This window comes from Alexandromys fortis, unplaced genomic scaffold (genome assembly GCF_014885135.2).
Source record: "Alexandromys fortis isolate MF-2015 unplaced genomic scaffold, M_Fortis_MF-2015_v1.1 scaffold_25, whole genome shotgun sequence".
Classification (NCBI taxonomy): domain Eukaryota; kingdom Metazoa; phylum Chordata; class Mammalia; order Rodentia; family Cricetidae; genus Alexandromys; species Alexandromys fortis.
Window position 1 is genome coordinate 3,397,808 of NW_026067904.1, and position 24,438 is coordinate 3,422,245.

General features: G+C 53.9%; 1 protein-coding gene across 5 annotated transcripts in view; it reads right to left on the minus strand.

The window, feature by feature from the left end:
• Bin1 (bridging integrator 1) overlaps positions 1-24,438 on the minus strand; it is a 58,831-nt gene that overhangs the window by 3,699 nt on the left and 30,694 nt on the right. For 2 of the 5 annotated variants that reach the window (XM_050134938.1, XM_050134939.1), the window contains exons 3-14: positions 19,539-19,593; positions 19,316-19,410; positions 18,840-18,935; positions 17,740-17,847; positions 12,644-12,729; positions 12,428-12,503; positions 10,826-10,908; positions 7,977-8,124; positions 6,585-6,713; positions 696-767; positions 340-450; positions 30-131 (exon numbers count right to left, since the gene is read on the minus strand). In XM_050134938.1, coding sequence (XP_049990895.1) covers positions 30-131; positions 340-450; positions 696-767; positions 6,585-6,713; positions 7,977-8,124; positions 10,826-10,908; positions 12,428-12,503; positions 12,644-12,729; positions 17,740-17,847; positions 18,840-18,935; positions 19,316-19,410; positions 19,539-19,593 — 1,161 coding nt within the window. Of the gene's footprint in view, positions 1-29; positions 132-339; positions 451-695; positions 768-1,622; positions 1,731-3,152; positions 3,177-3,555; positions 3,664-6,584; positions 6,714-7,976; positions 8,125-10,825; positions 10,909-12,427; positions 12,504-12,643; positions 12,730-17,739; positions 17,848-18,839; positions 18,936-19,315; positions 19,411-19,538; positions 19,594-24,438 lie in introns of all 5 variants that reach the window. The other 3 variants (XM_050134942.1, XM_050134940.1, XM_050134941.1) reach the window with 3 other exon arrangements.

A 24,438-nucleotide genomic window follows, 5' to 3' on the forward strand; every position in this document is an offset into this window, starting at 1 on the left:
CCCCCATACTCCCCCTTCCCCTCGTTCACCTGCTCCTCTGGGTTCTGGAAGGGGATCACCAGCACCACATCGCCAGCTTTGAGTTGCAGCTCGTCCGTGTCAGTGGCCGTGTAATCGTGCTGGGCTTGCACCTGCGGAAGTTGGGAGAGCATGTCCGGGGGCTGTGTCCCCATCCAGCCCACAAAAAAATGGAGGCTTTTCTTAAAGTAGACTCAAGAGGCTCCGTTAAGAGTGAGCCACAGGGCTCCTGGGCTAAGCATCTTAGCCTGTACATGAGGGTGACCCTGGCTCCCAAGGCACCTAGGACAAAGGCTCCAGGGTTAGCTAGGCTAAGCTCACCTTGAACATGAAGCCCGGGGGCAGGTCCAAGCGCCCCGTCCCACTGCTGCCCTCCACGGCACCGTTCACAGTTGCTGAGAAGGTCTCCACCACCACGGCAGGAAGAGAGCTCTGCGAACAGGGCAGGGGAGTCAATCGCACCAATGGCAGCGTGGGTAAAGTCGGGGCACCACGAGGGAAGGGGATGCGTTCATGTCTGGCGCCAAACTACCCTTCCCGGTGCTCTTCCAGGGAACTGCGGCCTGCACCAACATGGGTGAGGCACACAGGGAAGCTGCAGGCAGGCAGAAGACAGACAGCACTAGACAGACAGACAATGGGGAAGAAAAAACAGGGCATGGTCCCTGCCATCTTACGGAGGCTGCTTCACTGGCCGCTGTCTCCCCTGGCTCCTGGGCTCCACCCACCACCTCGGAGGCCTCTGCTGGCTGCAACATAAAATGCCAGCAAGGGATCAGACACGGAGCGGGATGCCCATATCCAGGACACATCACAGGAGGGCAGCGTACAAGTGAGACAGCCTGGCTGGCCCAGAAATGTGTCTCGCACAATGCAGGGGCATCCCGCAGGACAGACATCTCTGTACAGGAGGCGACTGGTGAGAAAATGCTGGCTGATACAGGGGTGATGTGTGCAGAATGCTCTACACCTCACCGAATGGCATAACTACCATGCATGCTGCTCCCACCTCTGCCTTACAGGCCCTTCCCTCTAAATACCCAGCTTCCTCCTGCCCGCTCTGCCGGCCACGCTGGCCCCTCACAGCTTAGCTGGAGCCCACTCGTGAGCCCGGACCCACCAAGCATGTTTAGGATGTCAGACAGCCTCTTCCAGACTGGCTGCTATCTTCCCCACAGGGACAGCATCATAGCCAGCACTACAGGAGACCACAGGAAAAGCTCCACTACGGGCCAGCCTCTACCAACACTCAGACTCAGCCACTTCTGTGCACTGGAACCTAGTTCGGCGACCTTTCTGCCCTCCACTTCCTCAAATGTAGCAAAATAAAGTATCTGGTTGATTGGGTTATGATGAAGACAGGCCAGGGAAATTCTAGGAGATGCCTAGGAAAACCTGTTAGGGCCTCTGAAATGTCCCTCTCTTCCCACTCTGAAGGACCGCTCTGAGGTAAGAGGGTGGGTGTAATCTGAGCCATGATTACCACTAAGGTACCACCTAGTGACACATCCCAGGTCTTGTCCACACTGTGTGTTCCCTCTGGCTCTTCGTCCACGCTACACCCGAGATGGGAAGACGCCAGATGGGAACAAGGGGGCACTTACTTGGACAGGCCCTGGCTCGGCCGTCTGACTGGGCCAGGCCACAGCAAAGGTACCCTCAGCAGAACTGGGCTCCCCGGAAGGCAGGACGCCAGCTTGACTCTCTGTGGGCTAGTGACAAGCCACCAGGATGGGGAAGGGTGAGAAGGCCGGGGTGGGGTAGGCATATTGGACAAGGGCAGGAGACAAGAGAGGGTGGTCTTGAGTGGACAGCAGTAACAAGGGATGTGGCCTGGGTTAGCAGCCTGGTCAGAATTTTGTGAGGTCAACTGCCTCCCATTGCTCTGGTCCTGCCACCATCAAGGGGTCAGGCGGGTGTGATGTCACCACATAGCACAGCATCTACCAAAAGGGTCAGATGGCCCTGTCAGCCCACTCCAGCCGTATTTCCCTGGCAATTACAGAAAGACGTGTGTGTGTTTGTGGTGTATGTGTGTGTGGTGTGGTGTATGTGTGTGTGCTATGTGGTGTGTGTGTACATGTGTATGCTTATGCACATATGTGACATAGATGATCTTATGTGTGGAAGCCAGAGGTCCAGCTCTTAGTCTCCTCAGTCACTATACACACACACACACACACACACACACACACACACACACCCTTGGCTTTTCTGAGGCAGGGTCTCTCTCTGAAACTGATGCTCCCTGCTATGTCAGGTAGGCCGGCTGGCAAGCAGTATCCAGAGATGCCCCCACCTCTGCCTCCAATAACAAGTGCTGGGGTTACAAGCTTGGGCCACCATAGTTGGTATCTTTTTAAAAGATTTATTTGCTATCTATTTACATGTATGTGTGTGTGTGCCCGTATAAGTGTACATGTACCAAATGTGTGCAGGGGCCTGCAGAGCCTAAGGCTCAGACCCCACGGAACTGAAATTACTGGCAGTTGTACACCAGCTGGCATGGGAATCAGGACTAGAACCCAGGAAGGGCAGGAAGTACTCTTAACCACTGAGCTATCATTCCTGCCCAATGCCTGGGGTTTTTACCTGAGTACTGAGAATCAAACTCAGCAGCACTTTATAGAACGAAGCTTTTATAGAAACTTTTGAGCCCCCCAGAGTCCTGGCTGCTCTGTGGCCCAGCAGCACCTGCCACACTGGCTGCCCTTGTTAGATTGTGTCCTGGAACCTACCATTTCCTGTAACCGCTTACTGGGCACATTCTAAGTGTGAGTCTCTGAGTCTCTCCAAGTCTCTGAATCCCCATGCCCACTGGGGTGGGTTCCCAGTGTTCTAATACTGCCTTGTAACCAGGACTCCTTGACTCTTCTAGAAGACCTGCTGGCTATTTGTCAAGGTGAACAGCAAGACCTGGACTCTAACCAATGGAGGACACGGTCTTGAGACACCAAGGAGCCCACTCCTGTGGTTCTGACAGAGGGATGGAGTCTCAGTGGCCCCTGTGCACATGAACATGGAGAAGCGACGGTGCCACATGCAAACTGGGTGCAGGGACGAGTGTGCCTCTGCACAGAGAGAAGCAGCCACCAGGGCTGTGGGCACTGGTGCGGAGCAAGGGCGTGGCTTACCTCCCAGAGGTCCCACGGGATTGGCTGAGTGAAGCGGTAACGGGAAAAGGACAGAGTTAGTACAGAGGTTAGAGACAGCGTAGCAAAAGCACACCTAGGGACCCCACCCCAACCCGGCAGGCTCCAAGTTGGGCTCTGAGGGCTTCAAACCCCAGTTCAGAGAGGCCCACAGTCTGGGCAGGATGCTGGAGTGACCGGAGGTTGTGGGACATGTCCGGAGTGACAGTAACCCAGCTAATCCACATCTACTCTGCCCTGTATCCGAAGAGGTAAGAGGCTAGGGCACTGGGAAAAGGCCTAGTGAGCTGTCCCCTCACCCCCGAAGACTTGTGTCTATATGGCTCACACAAGCACAAGGCCTGGTCCTCAGGCACATGAATGGGCACTGGTGGGCACAACCAACCTGACCAGAGGGTGTGGGTGCCTTCACAGGGCTTGCCACTGGCGGAAGGGGGTCGAAGTCCAGGTCTAGTAGACTGGCCTGCTCTGCGAAAGGCCCAGGGGCCTCAAACTTGGTAACAGCAGCAGCAGAGAAGAAAGCAGTTAGTAACAGAATGAGCCTATGCCTTGTGCACACCGAGGAAAATGGAGTCACACACACACACACACACACTTTTGCACACTCGCGTGAAGAAGTATTATCCACAACTACACAAACTAGCACAAGCCTCCAACTGCATGAAGACATCTGATGCCAGCTAGGACATCCAACAACTGGCCAGATTTTCCCAGCAGCCGACAACTCCCATGGCTTCTTGGCCCTTTGCCCCCACAAGCTCACCTGACTTTGCCCTGTGTATCAAGCACAATGCTGTGGCCTGGGCTGAACATGCCCACCTCAGTCTCCCAGCTCAGAGACCCCAGGTCAAAGGTTTCACACTGGCACCTATCCAAATCACTCTTTGGGACACCCCAACCTGTCATCCAACTCTAGGGACAAGGAAAGGGCACCTTCAGTGTGGGATCCCAGTGTCAGGCAGCTGGGGTACCTACATTACAGCTGTAGACAATACCCACAGATACCTCGGGATTCCCTTTTGGGGAACCTGGATGCAGCCCAGCAGTATATATGAAGCTAGATCCCCACCAACAATATAAAGCTCCAATATATGCCATCATGGGAGGTGTCTCTCTCCAGATCCCCGAGAGCGACCCTTGAACAAGTCAGCAGTAGCTGACCAGGACAGGCTTCCAAGTCTGGGCGGGTGCTAGGCAACCACAGTTCCCCAGGGACACTCTGACTTAGCTGCCTTCAAGACATTGCAGACTTGTCTTGCTTGTGGGCTTCCCCCTCAGAGCTCTGGCAGACGCCACCCCAGTTCGAGCAAGGATAGGGTGCAGTGTGCCCTTTCCACAGCCCTCAGGAGATGGCAGAGGGGCTAAAGTCCTGCAAGTTCAGGCCAGCAACTTCTTACCTCCACTTGCTTTCCATGGGGGCCCAACTTGGAGATAACACCCCAGGTCCATGTCCCTCCCGATCAAGAAAGGCTAGAAAGATTGTGATGTGGCCTGCGGCTCTTCAGAGGAGCCTCTATGGTCCTGGGGACACTAAGAGCCCAAACAGCATGAGAATCTGGAATCCCTTTCAGTTGGGTCCGGCCAAGTGGACCCACTTCCCAGAACAAGTGGCCTCTGGTTGACCCTTGGCTGACTCTCCTTCTAGTCCAGCCTTGTCTGAAAGCTGGGTTAGAGACCCCATGGCCATGACCTCAGGATGTGGAGGTGCCTGAGGCACCGCTGTCACACAGGCACCAGCCTCACCCCTTCTGTACTCCTTAGAAGTCACCCAAGCCCAGACAGCAATACTCCTGGAACCCCGTCGGGGGAGGCCCACAATCAGGGTGTTGCTCGCCTCCTCTCAGGCCTGCCTCTGGCAAACGACTCTTTCCCACACAAGACCAAGACACTGCACGGGTGCAGACTGCTCACCACCTCACACACCAAGCAGCCTGTTGGCACAAGCACCGTGGACGACGTGAGCCCTCCCCCACGCATGCAATACCACCCAAAGCATTCTCCCACCCCGACAGACCGGTAGTCCCGGCTCCCTGCGGATGGAGATGAGAAGCAGCAAGCAAGGCGTGCAATGACATGGGGGGGGGGGGGGGGGGGGGGGGGGGGGGGGGGGCAGGCAACATGGAGCCTGGTGGGCCATTCAGTGGCTCCCTCTGACACATGACCATGGGAAGCTCAGCAGGTAAACGGAGTATGGCCCCTCACAGGGGATGTTGAAAACCAAACAAGATGGCATAAGTAAGTAGCTATGACATCTCCCCCCAGCATCTACTAGCTCCCATGATATCCCATATCTCTCACCCTAAACACATGCCGGCCACCTGCCCAGGCACCCTCAAGGCACAGGCACGCTCAGGAAGGAAACGGCCCCACAAGGAGCGAGCCTGGAGATTTTCAGCCCCATTCCCACACTGCCTATTCCTACTGGCCTCTGGATCACCTTCTTGCATAGAGGAGCTTTGGTCCCACCCCCTAAGTCCTTCCATGGAAGCTAAAGGCCCACCCTCTCTAGGTTCCTGTTGTAGTGGTCCCTGTTCTCCATTCCAAGCTGCCCCTTCCACAGTCCTAACCTCAGACCCAGGCCCCCTTCTCCAGATATCTGGGATGTACAAATGATCCTGGGGAAGGTAGAGTCTAGAGACACCTGTGAAGGGAAGGGATCTGGCCAAGTCCCCCAGGATCTAGGATAGCCACCTCCTCGAAAGGGAAGCCCTGCACAGGGTGGGAGGCTAGGAGGCTTAAGGCCAGCTTGAAGCAGGGAGCTGATCACCCCAGGCTGCTCTGATCGTGTGTCCGCCTGCTCCAGTCTTAACAAGATGTTTTCCCAGCACAGAGGGTGCCTCTGTCTTTGTCTCCACCTGAGGGTGGGCATTTCATGACACTTACAAGCAGCAGCGCCGACAGATTAGTCCCTGCACCTTGGTCATTACAGTACCCAACAGGGATCTGCCTGACTCCCACCTGCACCACTTGGTGAGTCAGTCTCTTGTCCCTTCTGGCCCAGTTCTGATAGCTCTAACTATAACAATGCCTGCGACTCCTTCCCAGGCAAATGTCACCTGCACCAGAGAACGCCCTGTGGCTGCCCAATCACTCCATGTCCCCATTATGTCACCAATCAGTGTGAAGTGACAGCCAAGCTGACCACCGCCATGAAGAACAGGGAAGACCTGTCGTTAGCACGTCCCTTTATCCCGCCATGGTGCATGCTCAGGTGGGTGGGATGGATAATGATGGGAGAATGATGAAAAGGGGGGGATGGATGGATCAAAGATGGAGGCTCCCGCCCATCTCTCCAGCCAAATTCTTGGCTCTTGAGAGAAGCTTGGAGCTCGGGGTGGACGATGGAAGGCCATGCATGCTGTACGAGAAAGAGTGGCAAGGGGAGAGGACTGGGCCGCGGTGGACACGGCTGACCTGGGAGGGGGTGGTCACGCTGATCTCGGGGACAAATGCGTCATCAAAAAGGCTGAGAATCTGCTCCTGCTTCATCTCCTTGGATGGGGTGTGTTTGGGAGGCGGAGGGACAGGTGGGCCTTTCCGGAGCTGTGGGCCAGCAAGGGAGGAAGCATGGGAGGCATGACGGAGCACAGTACGGGAGACAGAGACAAAGCCATGGTTACGTTAGTCAGTCACTCCCAGGCAGTGGGGGAAAACAAACAAGTCATTGTTCCCCTAAACAGACACCAAGGGAGCAGGCCACCCCAAGAGAAGAAACCAGGACTGGAGGTCCAAAACCACTGTGCGAAAAGAAAGGAGAAAGAGGGAGGAGACAGAAACAAAGGGGGTAAACAAAGGCAGAGCGAGTGACCCATCAGGTCTCAATGCCTGACATGTCCCCGTAGCCCACTGGAGGAAGGTCTGCCCTACTTACCTAGGAGGGAACATGGAGTTAAAGGCCGCCTCCCCTGCCCATCCCTTCCCCCCAGAGGCCTTACCTCCTCTTCCCTAGGCTGGGATTGCCCAAAGGAGCTCCAGCTCAGGCTCGGGCTATGCCTACAGAAGCCAGCCTGAACTAGGTCCCCACAAGGACCGCATATGTGTAGATCGGGTGAAGGATTGCCCTAATCTTGACTTCTACCACTTGCCCAAAGGCAGTGAGAGACCCAGTGAACAGAAGGGTGTCCAGCCCTAGCCTGGGACCCAACCTCAACAAGGGCAGTACGTTATCAGGTGTGGGTTCTTACTGCCACTCTTGACTTCCTGCCCTAATTTCCCATGGCCAGAAGCAAGAGGACTCAATTCTTTCAACCAAACCCAGGTGCTAGCTCCTGGGACCTCTGGGGGAACCCAGAGGGCTTGAGGACAGGACAGGAACAAAGGAGAGACTGAGGCCATGTACCTGTCCCCCCCCCACCCGCCTTTCCTCACAGAGCCCCTTCTCTTTCTGTTCCCTGATGGCCCTGTGAGGCCATCTGATAGGGTTTTTCCCTCAGTCCCTACCAGACAAAGGGCAAGACCTCCTGAATCTGGAGAGAGACTGGCTACTCAGAGGCTGAACATCCAGAGAGCTAGGGAGGATGGAAGAAAGAGTCAAGGCGACAGGACAGGGAGACGGGAAAGGGGAAGATGCTCACTTCTGTGGAATGTTTACAGAAACCATCGTCAAGCAGACCAGGAACACCGAGAAAATCTAGGTTCAGAGTAGCCCAAGGAGACTGAGGTCAGAACCAGTCCTCCACGGAGCAGAACCTCAGGCTCAAAACCTGTGTGGCCCCAGGTAGGGGATGATGGAGAAAGGGGAAGGGACAAAAGCAACAGAGGAAGAGAAGGAAAAGTTCAGGTCGTGGAGGCAGCAAGCATGCCTACCTGAGATGGGGACTTGGGGATGGTGGCTCCCGGTGATGCCCCACCGGCCGGCTCTGGCTCATGGTTCACTCTGATCTCGGGGGTAGCAGCAGGGGAACCATCTGGAGGAGGTGAAGGGCTCTTGTTCCCCTTTTCAGGGGCACTGTCACTGCAGAAGGACAAAAGGAGAATGATGTCAGTGGGACCAAGGGCTAGAAGACGCGGAGCAGTTTGTGAGCGCCTTGTGGGTGCCCGTGGGGAATGACATGTGTGTATGCGCCAACTCCACGGATTCACATGTGGAGCCGTGTACCTATGTGAGCTCCTGGGATCCGCGTGTGAAGCTGTGTGGATGAGTAAGCCCTGTGGGCCTGTGTGTAAATCAGTGCATCTATGTGTGAACCCCATGAATCCATGTGTAAAAAAATATAAAATTGTGTGCTGATGTGTGTCCTGGGCATCCCTGTCTGGAACTGTGTGCACGTGTAGACTGGAAGCGAAAGGAACAAGGTGTGATCCTGTATGGTTCATAGGGGGCTCGCCTTCAAAGCAGGGGTGAACCAGTAAGAACCAGTCTCTTCCCCGCCTATGTCCAAACGCCCAATGTCCACAGCACAAGCAAGCCATACTTCCTAGAGGCAAAGTGAGTCTCTCTTTCCTCAGACAGCAGCCTGTCCACTCAGGCTCCTCCCCTCTGACCTGTTCCAGCGGCCTTCCTGCCTACACAGATCAGACCACAGCCCAGGAGCCCTCGCTACCTCTGCACTTTCCTTCCCATGGTTCCTCAACTTAGTGCACACCCTGGAGAAACGGCTCCATGCTGGTGGCTTCACTGCAGAGAAGTGACAGCTGAGAGAGGGCAAAGCGAGCAGCAGGGTCCACTTGGGGACATGAAGGGTCGGGGACACACACTGCAGCCACTGGACATGCAGGAGCAGGGGTCTATCAGTGCCTGCGAAAGGCGACAGGCAGCAGCCACCATTAAATTTACTCAATCTAAATAAATTAGCATCACCATCATGGCTTCCAGAATCAAAATGCACACATTCCAGCTGCTCAAGAGCCACTTGTAACTATCAGCTATGGTGCTGGCATCTGAAGATCTAGACATTCTAGAAGGACCACTAGGACCGGTCCCCCAGATGCCTAGTCTGAGGAGGCCTTGATTTTTAGGGGGGTGCACTTGCCTCCCTAAAGAATATATAGCAAAGTAGAATACAGTGTAATGGGGTTGCTTTCAACAGTGGGGCTCCTTGTCCCTACTCAGTACCTGTGTGCTAGTGGACTCTAGGGTGTGCACAGGACAGGGGTACACTAACCCTCCAACCACCCGCCTTGTAACTCCTACCTCCCTCACATCCCAGGTCCTCCACCCCCTCCTGACACATGTCCCCAAGCAACAGGGCACACCGGCAGGTTAGGGGTTAGTGAGCCCTTCAGCAGGGCACAGGTCACAAGGCACATGCGCAGTCAGGGTGGGGCCCAGAGGCCTACGGCACTGCACTCAATGGCGGCGGTACCTGTTCTTCTTTCTGCGCAGCCGTGAGAACAGTTTAGTTTTCTTTCTGTGGGAATGGTGGGGTGTGGGTGCTTCATTTGGAGGAGGAGCCATGGGAACTAGGCCTTCCTCTGCCGCCTTCTCCTCCATCTCTGCTCAGGGGCCTCTAAGAAATGACCTACCCTCTACCTGCTCCCTAACTTGCCCTTAGTCTGGCCCATCCAACCTGTCTGACCTTCCCACGCTGCCCTCAGCCCATCCCTGTTCTCCACCTGTTCTCGGCCTTCCTCCCTCTGCCCCTTCCCCCAGGATTTTTCCCCATCCTCAGCCTGCTCCTGATACGCCTGCCTTCACCTTTATCTCCCCTAGCCTCCCATCCCAGGACTCGCCCCCCACCCCGCCCTCAATCTGTACCCCATGCTCCTCCTGTCTGTCCTCTGCCCAGTGTAGTTGCTAGCCAATCCTGGAAGGCTACAGGACAGCAGGGTGGGCCACAGATGGGCTACCTTAGTAGAGAGTACAGACAAGCACCTGCTCACCCAGCCCGGGCCCCACAGTCTTTCCAGCTGGGTAAGGTCTTCCTAAAGTGACCACAGACTCATATCTGCTCTCATTCCCCTCTTCCCCCCCCCCCCCATGCTCCCCAGGACACCTGCAGGCTCCTCTTTGCCAATTGCATGTTTTATTTTTAGGGCAGAGAAAAGAAGACTGGTTCACTGAAACCCTCAAAGTTCTGGGCCGGGGACCAGTTACCCGAGAAGCAGAGACCTCGCAGACACGTGGCTTGCCATGCCCACGCACTCAGTCAAACGTACACACACATACACACCCCTCCCCCTCTTTCCTTCACTCACGTGCACATGTACACACACACACACACACACACACACACAGAAGGAGTGTAATACCAGACTACAGGCTGCTTCTGATGCTTCCTCTCTCCCTCAGGGGACAGGACCCCCTAGCAGCTGCCCAGGAAAGGCAGCAAAGGACAAAGCATGGAGGCACCGACCCCATCCTTGACCCTCTCTCCTTGAGCAGGAGGAAGGAAGGCTGATGTGCCAGGAACCACAACCTCTGTCAACAATCAAGCTCCGCCTCCACCCTGTCCTCTACCTCTACTCTACCTCTATCTACAAAGGCTGAGGCATTTGCAGGCCCCCTGGCCACATTCTTTCCTCCACAGAACAGGACTATAGGAGCTGCTTCCTGATGCCAGGGGGCAGAGAGCTAGGGAGGTTCCTGGAGATTCAGGGTCGAACCCGTGGAGAACAAAGGGGACAAGAGAGAGTCTCAGGAAGTAGCTGCCCCTGTGGTGCTGACCATCAAGTCCCAGGGCCCCGCAGACCTCACCCCCCCTGCCTTGACCCACCTGGGCTGGGCCTTGACTGTGAAGGTGTTGCTCCCATGTTGCTTCTCCAGGCTGACCAGGACGTCGTTAAGGTTCTGATTGAGCTGCAGGAAGAGGGAACAGAAGCAGGCTTGGACAAGCACATCTCCTGCAGGAATCCCCCTTTTCCCTCCCTGCCACCCCTGCCTCTACCAGGAGTGAGCTCCATTGACCCCCATCGAAGGAAGACCAACACAATGAACCCCAGACAACCAACAGCGTAATCGGGGACATGAGCTCATGAGCTGGACTGCCGACAGCTCCTATTTCTGAGGGCCACCTTTTCTCTCTTGCTCTTTAAGGGGATATCCTAAATGCCACAAAAAAAGCCACTGTTTTCACTTTTTCCCAGTCGGGGAAGAGTTGAGCATTTGCCTAACGTGGCTTTGCACGTGCTAGGTAAATGTTCTACTACTAGGCCACGTCCCCACCTCTTTGTCCATTTCAGTCGGAGATAAGGTCTCGCTAAGCTGCCTGAAGCCTCAACCTTGCTGGATTTCCAGCACAAGGAACTTCATCATTTTATTTCTTAAAACTCATTTCTGAGTCTACAGATTTAATGTTTGTTAACCCTAGTTATTTAGGTCATTTTCGCAAGAAGCTTCTCGACTATCCTACAACTTCCAGAAATTTCTCCAAAACGCAAGAGGGTTGCCCCACGCAGATCATGGGTCTCATCACTAACAACATTTCTCTTTTTGCTTTGGCCACTAGGAAGTGCAGAGATAAATTCTTTTCCTACTTAATACATAATTGTGCCTTTTTGTGCCTTGAACTAACTTTGAATAAAGGTCTCTTTCCCTAAAATACCCGTTTTGAATTTTTTTTATTTTACATATTTATTACTAGGGGCCAACCCTGTAGAGTCAATTCTCTCCTTCTATCATTATTTCAGTTGCAGGGACTAAACTCATGTCACCGACAAGGCCTATGTGACAAGCACCTATGCCCACTGAGCCATCTTGCCAGTCCTAAGTGTTGTAGGCTTTGCCTCAAGTCTTTAAGAAGGAGGAGGAAAAACAGGAAGAAAGGAGAGGCCTTAAACAGTAGGCTGTGGTCAGGAAAGGGCCCCAAACCGACTTGTTCTCTTCAGTCCCAAAACCTGGGATCCACCATCATCACTTCATTCCTCTGAGTCCAAGAGACAAAGTCACAACAGCCACCAGGAGTGGGAAAGCTGCCCCAGAACGTGTCTCAAGTGGCCGTTACTCAGCTTCCATTCTAACACAGCATACAAGTGTGAGGTGATTTGCCCCTCCTATGCCAGATTCAGGAAGAGAAGCAGCCCATTTCACTATCTCAAGAAACACAGGAGACTTTTTTATCATTATAAAAATTCCAGTAACTTATTTATTATTTTCCTATAGATCGAGGAAAATATCCATCAGAGTTGCCTGAGAAGATTGTTAGAGTTGGAGAAGGGGCGGATCATATTTCAGCAACATGGATCCAGGCAAGAAGAGAAGGACAAGGCATGGCAGGCTGGGGCTGGACTGGAGCACCCACAGCCGTCCCCACTGTGCCCAAGCTCCCCATCCCTGCCTTTGACTGACCCCCTTGTCCTGCAGGATCGCTCTGGCCTACCTTACTCATCTCTTTATGGAAGTTTTCCTCCAGGCCCGCGATGCTCTGGAACGTGTTGACATAGAAACCTACACGGCTGCCGGAGGGAGAGGAGGCGACATAATGAGAACCACATGTGACTGCATGCTGCATCCTCAGAGGCGCAGAGCCGTGGAGTGGGTAGGCGGACACAGGGTCGGGCTGGCCGCCAGGTATACGGACCCCTCCTGACTTCACCTGTTCCACAGGGATGGCAGCTCCTCCTGCAGGTCCACGTTCATCTCCTCGAACACCTTCTGGGCTTTAATGAGCTCCTCCTCTGCCTGGGATGGAGAGGCAGTGGAGTCCGTTAGCCTGCGCTTGGAACTCTGCCCTGGGGAGCTGAGGAGGGTACCAAACAGCTGGTACCCTCTCCTGCTTGAATGCAGAACCCAGGGCCTAAGCAGGATAGACACTAGGCTGGATGTAGCTACCCACCCAGAACTTTCCACTGGAGACCTGAGGGCTGCAACAGCTGGGCCTAAGGGGACACTCTGGGAATGGGAAGGCTGAGCTGTCACTAAAAAAGGAGGGTTTAGAGGGAAGGCCAACAAGACGACTGGAGACAAGGGCTGGGGAGATGGTTCAGCTGGTAAAGTACTTGCAGGGTAAGTAGGAGGACCCGAGTTTGAACCCCAGCGTCCATAGAAAAAGCCTGATGTGGGAGAACACATTTGAAACCCAGCTCTGGGGAGGCGCCTATAGGAAGATCCTTGGAGCTCACTGAATAGCCGGCTGAACTGAACCATGTGCCTCGGGTCCCAGTGAGATATCTGTCTCAAAAAGCTACCGTGGACAACCTCTCAGGGACAGGACTGGAGCTTGATCCCTGGCCTAAACACACATACACAGAGCGGGGGCAGGGGTTGGCCACAAACAACCTAGAGAGCTGGAACACAAAGGCAGACCCCAGACTCAGTGGAGCCCCACTTTCATTAACTCCCTTGAGCCAAGTCTCAGCCCTGAGATTCAGCTAGCTGGCAACTGCTTTCTGTGACCCCTCCCGAAGGTTCCTACTTGCTTTTTTAGGGCCAGAGTCCACTTGGCTTTGGTTTCCAGTTTCTGGGTGAAGCTTTTTTTCCCCCACAAATCCCTCTCCCATGACCTGTTCCCACCAGGGGCCAGAGGCAGTGGCTCAGTACCTCTAAGAAGGACAAAGGAATTAGGCAGGAAGGAAGGAGCTGGGCTGAGGTGTCTGTTCCCAGTACCAATGACTCTCCCGACATCTCTTATTCTAAAAAGTGCCCGCATCCACCAAACGGTGGCGCTAGACCCCACACCAGGTGAGTCACACAGACAGGGCTGACTCAGTCAAGTCTGACACACAACCCCGCAGCCTCCCATTCTAAGGCTGGTGTTGAGCCCACAGCTGGCCAGAACACCACTCAGACAAAAATCACACCCAGCTTAAGACACACCAGGACCTGCCTGCTGAGCACCCAGCCCCAGTGGACCCCAAGCTGAAGCCTTGGGCGGAAGAAGGGACGTCCGTGGTTTCTGATTATCATACATACACTCCCGGTAACACATGGGGCTCCTGGGTGTGTGTTATCAGAATCTAATTAAAAGGGGGGGGGGATACACACGACAAACCTTTAAAAGTGAGGCTGGAAAGAGGGCTCAGGAAATTTGTGGTGCTCACTATGCACGCATAAGGACTTCTGTTTGATCTCCAGAACCCGCTTTAAATTTGAGAGTAGGGAACAGTGAGATTGCTTAGCAGTTAAAGGGGGCTTCCTGCCTATCCAGAGGACCCACAGTCTCCTGGGCCTACTAGTCAGCCATCCCAGTCTATCTGGTGAGTCTCCGGCCAGAGAGAAAGCCTGTCTCATGTGGCAGAACACTCAGCAAGGGGAAGCACTTGCCATGGAGCCTGACAGTCTGAGCTCAATCCCTGAAGCCCATGGAAGAAGGGAAGGGGGGAAAAAAAAACAGCTCCATAAAGTTGTTCTCTGCCCTCCACATATGCATGAACATATTAAAAATTTTTTAAAAAGTAGATGCTGCCTCTGCTCCATAGTTTTATGTCAACTTGACACAAGCTAGAGTCATTTGAGAGAAGGGAGACTCAGCTGAGAAAAAGCCTCCATAAAACGTAGCTGTGGGCAAGCCTGTATGGCATCTTTTAAATTAACAATTAGTGGGGGAGGGCCCAGGCCATTGTGGGTGGGGCCATCCATGGGCTGGTGGTCCTGGGTTCTGTAAAGAAGCAGGTTGAGCAAGCCATGAGGAGCAAGAGAGCCATCAGCATCCCTCTGGGGCTTCTGCATCAGCTCCTGCCTCCAGGTTCCTGCCCTGTTTGAGTTCCTGTCCTGACTTCCTTCAATGATGAACTGTGATGTGGAAGTGTAACCCAAATTAACCCTTTCCTCCCCAAGTTAGAAACCATAACTAAGATAGTACCTGAGGACACTTGAGTCCTCTCTCTCTCTCTCTCTCTCTCTCTCTCTCTCACACACACACACACACACACACACACACACACACACAAATGAGAAGGGAGGAAGGAAATGTCTATCTAAATACAAACAATTCCCTTGGGGCAGCGCAGCTCAGAGCAGCAAGACGCCGAGCACAGAGCCGGTGCCCCAGCAACACTGCACAGAACAAGAGAAGGTCCATTTTTAAGCCCCTGAAGTCAGGGCCTGGGCCCTTTGACTTGGGCCTCATATCCTGGCCTTTTAGGAAGCACTCAGAAGGTAGCTATACACACTATTCCACAAATCCCACAGCCTAGGCAGCACAGAGGAGTGACAGAGCAGGGCAGCGCTGTGGGCAGTGCAGGAGCCCAGCAGCCCCCACGCCCCTCTCCAGTCTAAAAGCAAGGCGCTGGCTAGAGAGACTAGACTGGGCCAGTCTTGGAGGCAAGCCCAAGAGACTCAAGCAAGTCTGGAGAGCTCCCAGGACCAACCAGAGCCACAAGAAGCCTCAGTTCTACAAGCTCAGCTGGAAGAGGATACAATGTCTCCTAAAAAGTCGAGTCCACCCTCAGGGCAGATTACAGTCTCCAGTTTAAGGTCAGAGTCAGCCAACAGCCCACTGGTGACAAAGGTAACTCCCAAGCTGCAACAGTTTTCCCATTAGCATTGGGAGGAGAGGTCCCAAAGAGAGAGAGAGAGAAGTCACATGGGAAAATGAACCATCTATAGCCCAGCATTGAAAAGGTAATCCTGTGCCTCAGCCTCCCCTGCTGCTCTGGCAGAATGAACTGAGGGCCCTCCCGAGCAGGATTCCCCCGCCCACTCCTGTCTCAGGGGCCCTAAAGAATCAGGTAGACTCCATCCCAGGCCCTACAGCATCCCAGGGGCCTCTCCAACCCATTCAGAGTGCTCCTTGCCTTGTAGGGAGGGAACAAACAAACCTGGTCTCAGTTCTCCCTCCTATCCCCTCTCAGCCCATTACTGCCTGATAGTCCTCCTGCTCTGCCTCCCAAGGCTGCCTGGGTATTTTCCAGACCTGTCGGCCCGTGCCCACAGGCTCTGAATGACCAGTCACCTTGATCCTAACCTCAGTGCCTCCCAAGTGAGCCCCAAACCTTGGCCTTCAGGAAATCAGGCAGAGGGTCAGGTTGGAGCGCCCTCCCTCCCCTTCCTGGACATCTGATATATGTGGCTGGCGATGAGGAAATCAGGAGGTGGCCCAGGAAAAATGGGGCACTGTCCAGGAGAAATCTGACCTCTTCCTGGGTCAAGTCTCAACTACCTGCCTTATCCCTACTACAAAGGGTTTCCTGAGTCTCAGCAAGGTGGGAAGGAAAAAAATGTGATGTATATCTCTTAGTCTACTTGCCTCACCTCCAGCAGACCCCAGCCAAACTTTAGCCAGTTCCAGGTTCAGAATACCAAAAGGACTATAAGATTCACTGGCAGGCCCAGCGTCCAATAGAAACTCCCTTAATGTAACCTTCTTCCCTTATGTAACCACCACAGGACCCATCTGGACCTATCAAGTCTCCCTGATAGGTTTCATATTCCAGTCAGAACACAGAGGACTCCTGGAGTCTCCTCCAGTGGCCAGGTTCTGGGTCCTCTATAGCAAAGACCACCTACATGGAGGCCAGGCCAACGACCAGGGCTGGAGTTATGAGGCCCGCTCAGCTACAGCCAGCTCTGGGATACTGGGAGTAAGAGTACCTCTGGGGGCAGTTATGTCTCCTCAGAATACCCAGATTAATTTTGGAGCTCCAAACAGCTTAAGGAAGCCCCAGAGAGGGCAGATACTCAAAGGTGTTCCTGGTTGGGGCCGTACCGGATGTCAGCCATCTGAAGAAAGCATAGACCTGGGTGGGTGCCCAGGTTAGCCACAACTCCTAGGCCCCAATCCGCCAGGACACAGCGTCAGTTGTCACCTCTATGATAGGAGTCTCAGAGGCATCTAAAAGCCCCACCTCACTCCACCCTATGCCACAGGCCTCCAGCTCGGACCCCAGCCCTGTCTGCCTCCAAACCCCAGAAAGAAGATAAGCCCTCCCTTGTCCTAAGGTAACTTGCAGAGGCCGGGCAGAGAGACACCCAGCAGAGAACAACAGACCAGAAGGCGCCAGCACGTGCAAGGTTAGAAGCCAGTATCACCTGATTTCGGAGCAGGTTAGTTTGAGCTACAAGATGAGCCTGTAGTTTGCCTTGGCACCACTGGGGGGCGGCTTTCTCAAGCAGCGAGACAGGCTGGGGGCAGGGAGGAAGGGAAGGAGAGGTCAAGGCAAAGGAGAATGGAAAGACAGGAGGGAGGTGGGAGGGAAAAAAAACAGAGACATAGATAATTAAACACCAAGCCCACAACCCCACATAGAGACAGACAAGCCAGCCTCTATCCGGAGGCCGGCCGGAAGCAGGTAACGCTTCTCCCCTTCCCAACTCCCGAAGCTGGGAAAATAAGGGAACCCCACCCAAGTGGGCATGGAGAGGGGGGTTGAACTGTAACCGCAAAACAACTATGTAGGAGGAGCTGAGCACACGGGGCTTTGCCACCCACCCACGCACCACCCCTGTGACCAGCCCAAAGGCTTGTTCCAACAACACAGGGTCATATCGGATCCCGTGACAGAATTCCACTCGGTGCATTAAGCAGGATAGCGCCACGCCAGGGAAACCTAAACCGGGTTTATTCTCATTCTGGAAAACTGCCTCAGAGCAGGGCTAAGGGGCAGAAAGAGGCCAGCAACAGCCCCCACCCTCCTGCCTAGGCACCCGAAGGATCTTCGTCTATCTGGCACGGGGCTCAGCACCATCCCCACCCACGACTGGGAACCTTGGACTAACCTCTCTCTGATTCCGTGCCCCTGCCCCAGCCCTTACCTTGGCAATTTTGGCTTCATCTTTCTTTTTGGCGGTTTGAAGAGACTCATAGTGGTGCCGGGCACTGTCATAGTCCACCAGCTTCCGCCCCCGCTTGGCAATGCGAGACTAGGGAGCAGAGGGAGGAGGATTCAATGGGGCCTGGTGCCAAGAAGCCCAGGCTGGGCCCGGAAACCGTAGGCAAGGTAAAACGCAGCAGAACTAAAGTAGACCCCAATCAGGCAGAAGCTCACTCTGCAGGGCAACCAGTCCTCTCTCTATTTCACCCACGTTCCTGGCAACAGAAACTCATCCGTCAGAACCACTTAGCCAATGTCATGTGAGCGAAATCTCTTAAACCGGGCGGGGGGATCCTTAGAGGCACTTCGCAGGCCCCAGATCTTCTCCTGAACCCACTCCATCAGTGGCTTTATACATCTGCACTGGAGTGCATAAGGGAGCTGGCCCTCCCAGCCCTCCTAGGTGCCTCAGACTCCTGAGCCTTTATGGATACAGCTCCTAGGGGTTTGGTAGCATTGGTGGAGACTTCAGCATACAAGGCTCCAAGCATGTATTCAGTTCCAGCAGAAGCAACTGGGTTTCTGAGCATTCAACAAGATAAATACACACAGAGTTAACAGGCAACACACACCCTACCAAATACACAGCGTAAGGCCTTACATACATCCTCACGCCTAAGGTCCTAGCTGAGGTTATATAAGTGGTAACCATTACTGGGGAGAGGAGATGCTCTGGGTAGCCATGCTGCCTGCAAGTTGAACAGGGAGCTCCAGGGATATACCTTTGTAAGTTGTCACTCAGGCTAGGGTAAGCATAACTCCAAGAAACTCAACTAGACTTGGGTGAAATCGTTTCTTTGGTGTATCATCAATGCCCTATATCTCCCCCCTCCCTCCCCCAGGAAGTCACGCAAGCCGGCTGGTGGCTGGTCACAGAGAGACCAGTACTGAAGAGACCAACTGCCAGGCTAAGCAGATACCTGACCACAGGGCAGCCACCTCCGGCCTGAGCCAGTCCTGCATGACAGGCTTCCCAGACTCCAGCTCCTTCTGTAAGTTCCAAGCCACCAAAGCAAGACAGTGGACAAAGAGGCCTCTTACCTTGATGTCAGGGAACTGGCCCAGGTAGGTGTCCATGGTCAGCAGAGCCTGATCCACCAGCTTCTGGTGGTAGTCCATCCATAGTAGGTCATTGTTCTGAAAACACAGGAACAGGGGTGCTTCAGAGAGCTAAGCCACACAGTCCCCAGCTCATGTCCCTGAACCCATCCCCTCAAAGCTCTGTGGATTCTCAGAGCCTTGGTTTCCTGAGGTTGCAGTGTCCCTAGGATGACAGAAAGGCTCAAATACAGTAAAGACTGGCAGGGTCCGCCATAATCCACTTTCGCAAACTCCAGCGTGAAGAGTACCAAAGGCACAGCCTGAAGAAAAGGAAGGCAGCTCGGCCAAGGCGAGGTGACAAATGAGTCCCGGAGAATCTGGTGCAAGCTTGCACCAGAGGGTGAGACATCCTGGGAAAGGGAGCTGAGGCCAAAGGGTCCCTGGGGGAAGAACCAAGGCCACACTCCCAAACTTACCTCTGCAATCTTGTTTGCTTCATCTCTGCCAGGCCACTCGGGCTCATACACCTCCTGGAGACACTCACTCAGCTTCTTGGAGGCTTCGTGCATGGCTGTGGGGTAGGGAGAAGGTACATGGACTCCCACATGTCATCTCCCATCTGGACATCAGCGCCACAAACGTGGTCCAGCTGCCCCAAAGCTCTGCAGCCCCAGCTCCTTGCAGACAGATGTACCCTACCTTTAACAGAAGCCAGGTAGGTCCGGAGATCCTTCTGCAGACGGGTACCCTCTGTCTGCCAGAAAAGCCAAGAACTAGGTCAGGGTCTGGGGACACCAGTCACCACCCCTATCCTTCCTATTACCCATCTCATGACAAACCAGGCTTCCCTCTTGCCAAGGGCAACCAACCCATGTTCTCTCTGCAAGCAGGAGCCTCAGAGCATAGCAGCTGCAGCCCTCTGGCCATTGTTACTGTCATTGCTACTCTCTTCATTGGGAGCCCCACAGCTCAGTGGTGTCCCAGGAAGCAACCATCTTGCCTCTTCGCTCTCTGGTGGAGAGGGAAGGAGACATGGCCACAACCACCCACAGGAGACCTAGAAGGTGCAGGACTCTGACCTGAAAATTATCTCTGCCCATACTGGTCCACCTCCAGGAAGAGCGTTCAGGGACTCACCACCTTCCTGGCTCACCCCAGCACCCTCCAACCTCTACTGCCCCGTGCCAGCAGGTCCTTCCTCTTCCTCTGGGCTCTGCATTTCTCTTCCTGGTACCCACAGCCCTGTGTACCACCCCATCAACATCAGTACAACCACTTGACAAGGATGCTGTGAGGTCAGCTAGCCTCTCAACATCACTATCACCACTTGACTAGGACGCTTATCACCACTTGACTACAAGAGTGCTAAGAGGTCAGCACTCAACACTGTACAAAGTCCGGGAGATTCAGGAAGCGCCTGCAGCCAGCGGGTTTAGGCTAGGTGTGTAACTGGTTACAATGGCTTCCAAGAAGTTCCTGAAATGTACAGATTTATAAGGTCCCTCCCCAGTGTTATATAAACAGTAACCGGTGCTGGGGAGAGGAGATTCTTCAGCCAGCCACACTGCCTGCGAGTAAGGAGACTCCAGGGATACAGCTGTGGTGAGTCATCACCCACGCTGGGTGGGCTTTTCAGGGCACAGCTGCCTTTGAGTCACCCGGGCTCGCTCCAGTAAACTCACGGGTTCACCCCACTAGACTCGGGAGGAATCCTTTTACTGTTTTGTCTTCCGTACTCCATCACACATCTCCTGTCACACAGCTGAGGACACCGGCAGTGGCAGTTTAAGAAAAACACGTGAAACGCCACATAATATAACAGAGAGAATGAAAGGAACAAAATCCCTCTCTGACACACTTTCAGTGCCCCTAGAGGACAGCTGTACACTGAGAAGCATCAGGGATTCATCTGGGAACCCTGTCAGACACCCATACCCACAGATGCACAAGCCGAGGACACAGAATCTGCACAGGACCCACGAGTCCTCCTGTGCACTGTACCCATCTCTACACTACTTATAATGTGAAGGAGACACAGAGCACCGAATTGCTTTTGCTTGTACAGTCTTGTTTGTTGTTCTTGTTGTCTGGATTGTTCTAGAAATATCTTCGCTCTGCAGTTAGTGGAATCCACAGATCAGCAACACTTAGATGATGGAAGCGGACCACCTGGCATGTAACCCTGGTCAGATGTAAGCCTGAACACCCAAGTTCAAGGCTCCCCGAGTACAAATGAAATGAGGAAACAAAAGCCCGGCCAAGAAGTGTTCTGAGACAGGATCCAGAGCTTGCAGGACAGGAGGAATCCCAGCTCTCCCAAGCTTCCCCACGTTAACACCTTCAGTGCTTCGCTGTTATAGATGAAGATTAAAGAATGCTTGCGAGGTGACGCTATACTGTCTCCCGATGCCACAGAACCTTCCAGACCCAGCTTCTCTTCCTGTTCGGCATCCCTCATCCCAGCCACACCTTTGTCTTCCCTTCCTATCTCCTGCTAACACCTCCCCCTACTGTACCCAAGCATGAGGTCCCCCTTGGGTTGGCTATGCATTTACTGAATTTACCCAAGCTGCCGGCTGTACCAAGGCCCCCTCTGCCTCCCAGACGCTGAGCAAGGGGTTACCCAGAACAGCCACCCCTAACAGGACAGCTGGGCTACAGTTCTCAAGAACTTCCTGGTTTCAGGTCACAATGCCAACAGAGTCCAGCTGGGGAAGAATATTCCAGGCCACTGCTCAGCTGGGCCCACAAGTGTTACTTAGTAAGGAGCTGAGCCCGCCAGAGGAAGCCAAGCCCAGGCAGCCTTCATACACCCCTGCTGGGCCTTCCTCCCAAGCCCAGGCAGCCTTCATACACCCCTGCTGGGCCTTCCTCCGTTCTCAGTCCCACCCTAAGCCTCCAGAGAGAGGTTCCCAACTCCAGTGGTTTCCAGGAGCATTGGGCTTCAGCCGCAGTCCTTGCTGCTGGCATTCAGTGTCAGGGACAGGCTTTCACATCACAGTGAGCCCCAGAGTCCAGCAGTCCAAAACCAGAACGGCTCTACAAGTGGGAGCTCAGCCTGGAAGCCTGCGACGGCTTCTTGAAATAAAGTAATGCTCGCAAGATATGTTAGAGTCAACCACAAGGCGGCTCCGATATGAGCCAAGCCTAAGGCAGTTCCTGTACATTACTACCAGCCCTAAGCTGTGAGCTCCGGAAGCCCAGAGCTAACACCCACTGGAACAATACGAAAAAAAACAGAACTGTGGAGGCGGCCCCAGAATTGTGCTCCCGAGACATGGCATCTCAAGCCTCTGCAGGGATCCCCATTGGCAAAGGGACTCTGAGAGTGGCCTCCCTGTGACTTTGGCTCCAGCAACCATTGCATTTCCTGCACCTTTGCTGCACTGGTCGGTACTGATCATTGCGCTCAAAGACCATCGGGAACTTCCAAAAGCACCATCCTCCCCAGCCTGCCACAGCTGAAGGACTCAGAAGCATGGGTCAAGCCTGCTCCCCAAGTGCCTTCACTGGAGAGGATTCCCCAGTGGAATTGTCTGCCGAACGGTTTGCCACTTGGTGTGAGGCATCTGTTTGCATGAGACTACCATAATCTTTGTATAGCATGGCGTTGTAAGAAATGTTTGTGTGGATAGACTGAGCATATTCGAAAAGCAGACCTCAATCCTAACTGCCAAGCGCCTCACAGCCTACCAGCTCTGCTCAATACAGTCAGTCAGGACAGAGCAGAGGTCAACTACTGTGACTAGCACCAGCTGGGTCCAAAGCGAGTCATTCAGCTAGGTCACCTTGAGAGGAAGTAACATCAGAGGTGACAAGAAGGAGTAAGGAGACCTACTGCCCTGAAGACCCAACACACTGTCAGCCTTAAAGTAACCACCCAAGAGTTGAGCTCACGATGCTGAGGGCGCCAGCCAGAGGAACAGGAGAAACTGTAGCTCTCACTTCCCACACACCCCCACCCCAGCTCTGATCCCAGGCCTGTAGGCTGGCAGAGAACCAAGCTCACTGCAGCTCCTGGATTCTCTCCCTCAAGAATAGACAACAGCCCCCATGCCCTTTGCAATCCACTCCTCACCCCCAACCCCTTGCCGAGTCATCCCTCACACACCAGGCCATTCCAGACCTGTATAACCTCCAAGGGAGGGCCACTGAGATGCAGAGGAGACGGCAAAACCACACTCTCCACACTACCTCTAACCCTAAGCAGTCAGACGCCACGCCAGCCCAGGACAACCTGAGCCCCAGTTCAGGTGAACCTCTATGATTATCTTTAGTCTCTGGGCCTGGCCCCTCAGTACCTGCCCAGGAGTACCGAGAGAGGGCTTGCTCAGGGGCAGACACCGAGCACGAGTGACCCTGATGTGGCTGTAAAGTAGGCATTGAAGATTACCACCAACAGAAGTCAACCAGCAGAAAGACACCCTTTCTAGCTATGGCTGACCTGTAACAGAGCATCGTAGAAAAAGCGCATCAGGTATAGCCATCCGCATCTGCCCAGTGCAAGTGTCACTGAGCGTCTAACTCTTCCCAGCTCCCTAATCCACATCCTCACTCATGAGTTCTCTGTTACTGTCCATGGGTTAATGGTTCAATTCCTTGTTCTGGTACATAACTTAGAAACCCCAAGCCCATGCCTATAAACACTGTGGGAAGCATAGGAAGAGCTGCTCTCTTGGGCCAGGCCATAGGGACCCCAGCTCCCACTCTGTGCTCCACCCCCACCAGCCCAGCCTGCTTTAAAGAGACTTCAGCATTCTCACTCCAAGCTCACCACATCTGGTGGCCCTCAGGGCAGGGTGAACTTGGGAGAAACTTAAAGGCCCAGAGTTCTAATTTTAATCTCCAAGCCCCCTAAACTAACCATGTGGCCTTAACTGCCCAATAAAGCCCAATGTTTCTTCATCTGACAATAAAGAAAACAGCTGGAGCCGAGGGGTTAGCTCAGTGGGTAGAGTGCTTGCCTAGCATACACAAATCCCTGGGTTCGATCCCAAGCACACATAGAGTGTGTAGTAGAGCAAGCCTAGAATTCCAGCACTCAGGGGATAAAGGCGGAGGGGTCCGGGTCAGTCTTGGGTACAGAATGAGTTCAAGGGCATTCTGGGATACAAGCGACTCTGTCTCAAGAGAAAAACATTTAAAAACGATATGGGGCTCCTTTCAAGGCTGACCAGGCTATGCATGGCCCACAGTAAGTGCACAGGTAACGGCAGTCTCCAAAAGGGTTTCAGAGCCTGAAGGAAATACTAATTAGGGGACACCCTGCCTTATGCTAGACAAAATCAAAGGCCAGGGCTTAGGTTTTCCAGGTGACAAAAATAAGGCGGCAAATGTCTCCTATCAGGGAACCTACTCAGGCCTTGAAACACCTCCCATTCCTGGCCCAAGGGACAAGCAGCCATAGTGGCTCCCATTCCTGCCTTGGAGAACCTCTTGGATTAGACATCTCAGGTAAACTAGGGTAACTTATCCTTAAGCCCTCTCCTCACATGCTTCCCAACCTTCTCCCAGCATCATCCTTGGTCTCTCCCAGCATGCATCAGCCCTCTCCCAGCATGCTTCAGCCCTCTCCCAGCATGCTTCAGCCCTCTCCCAG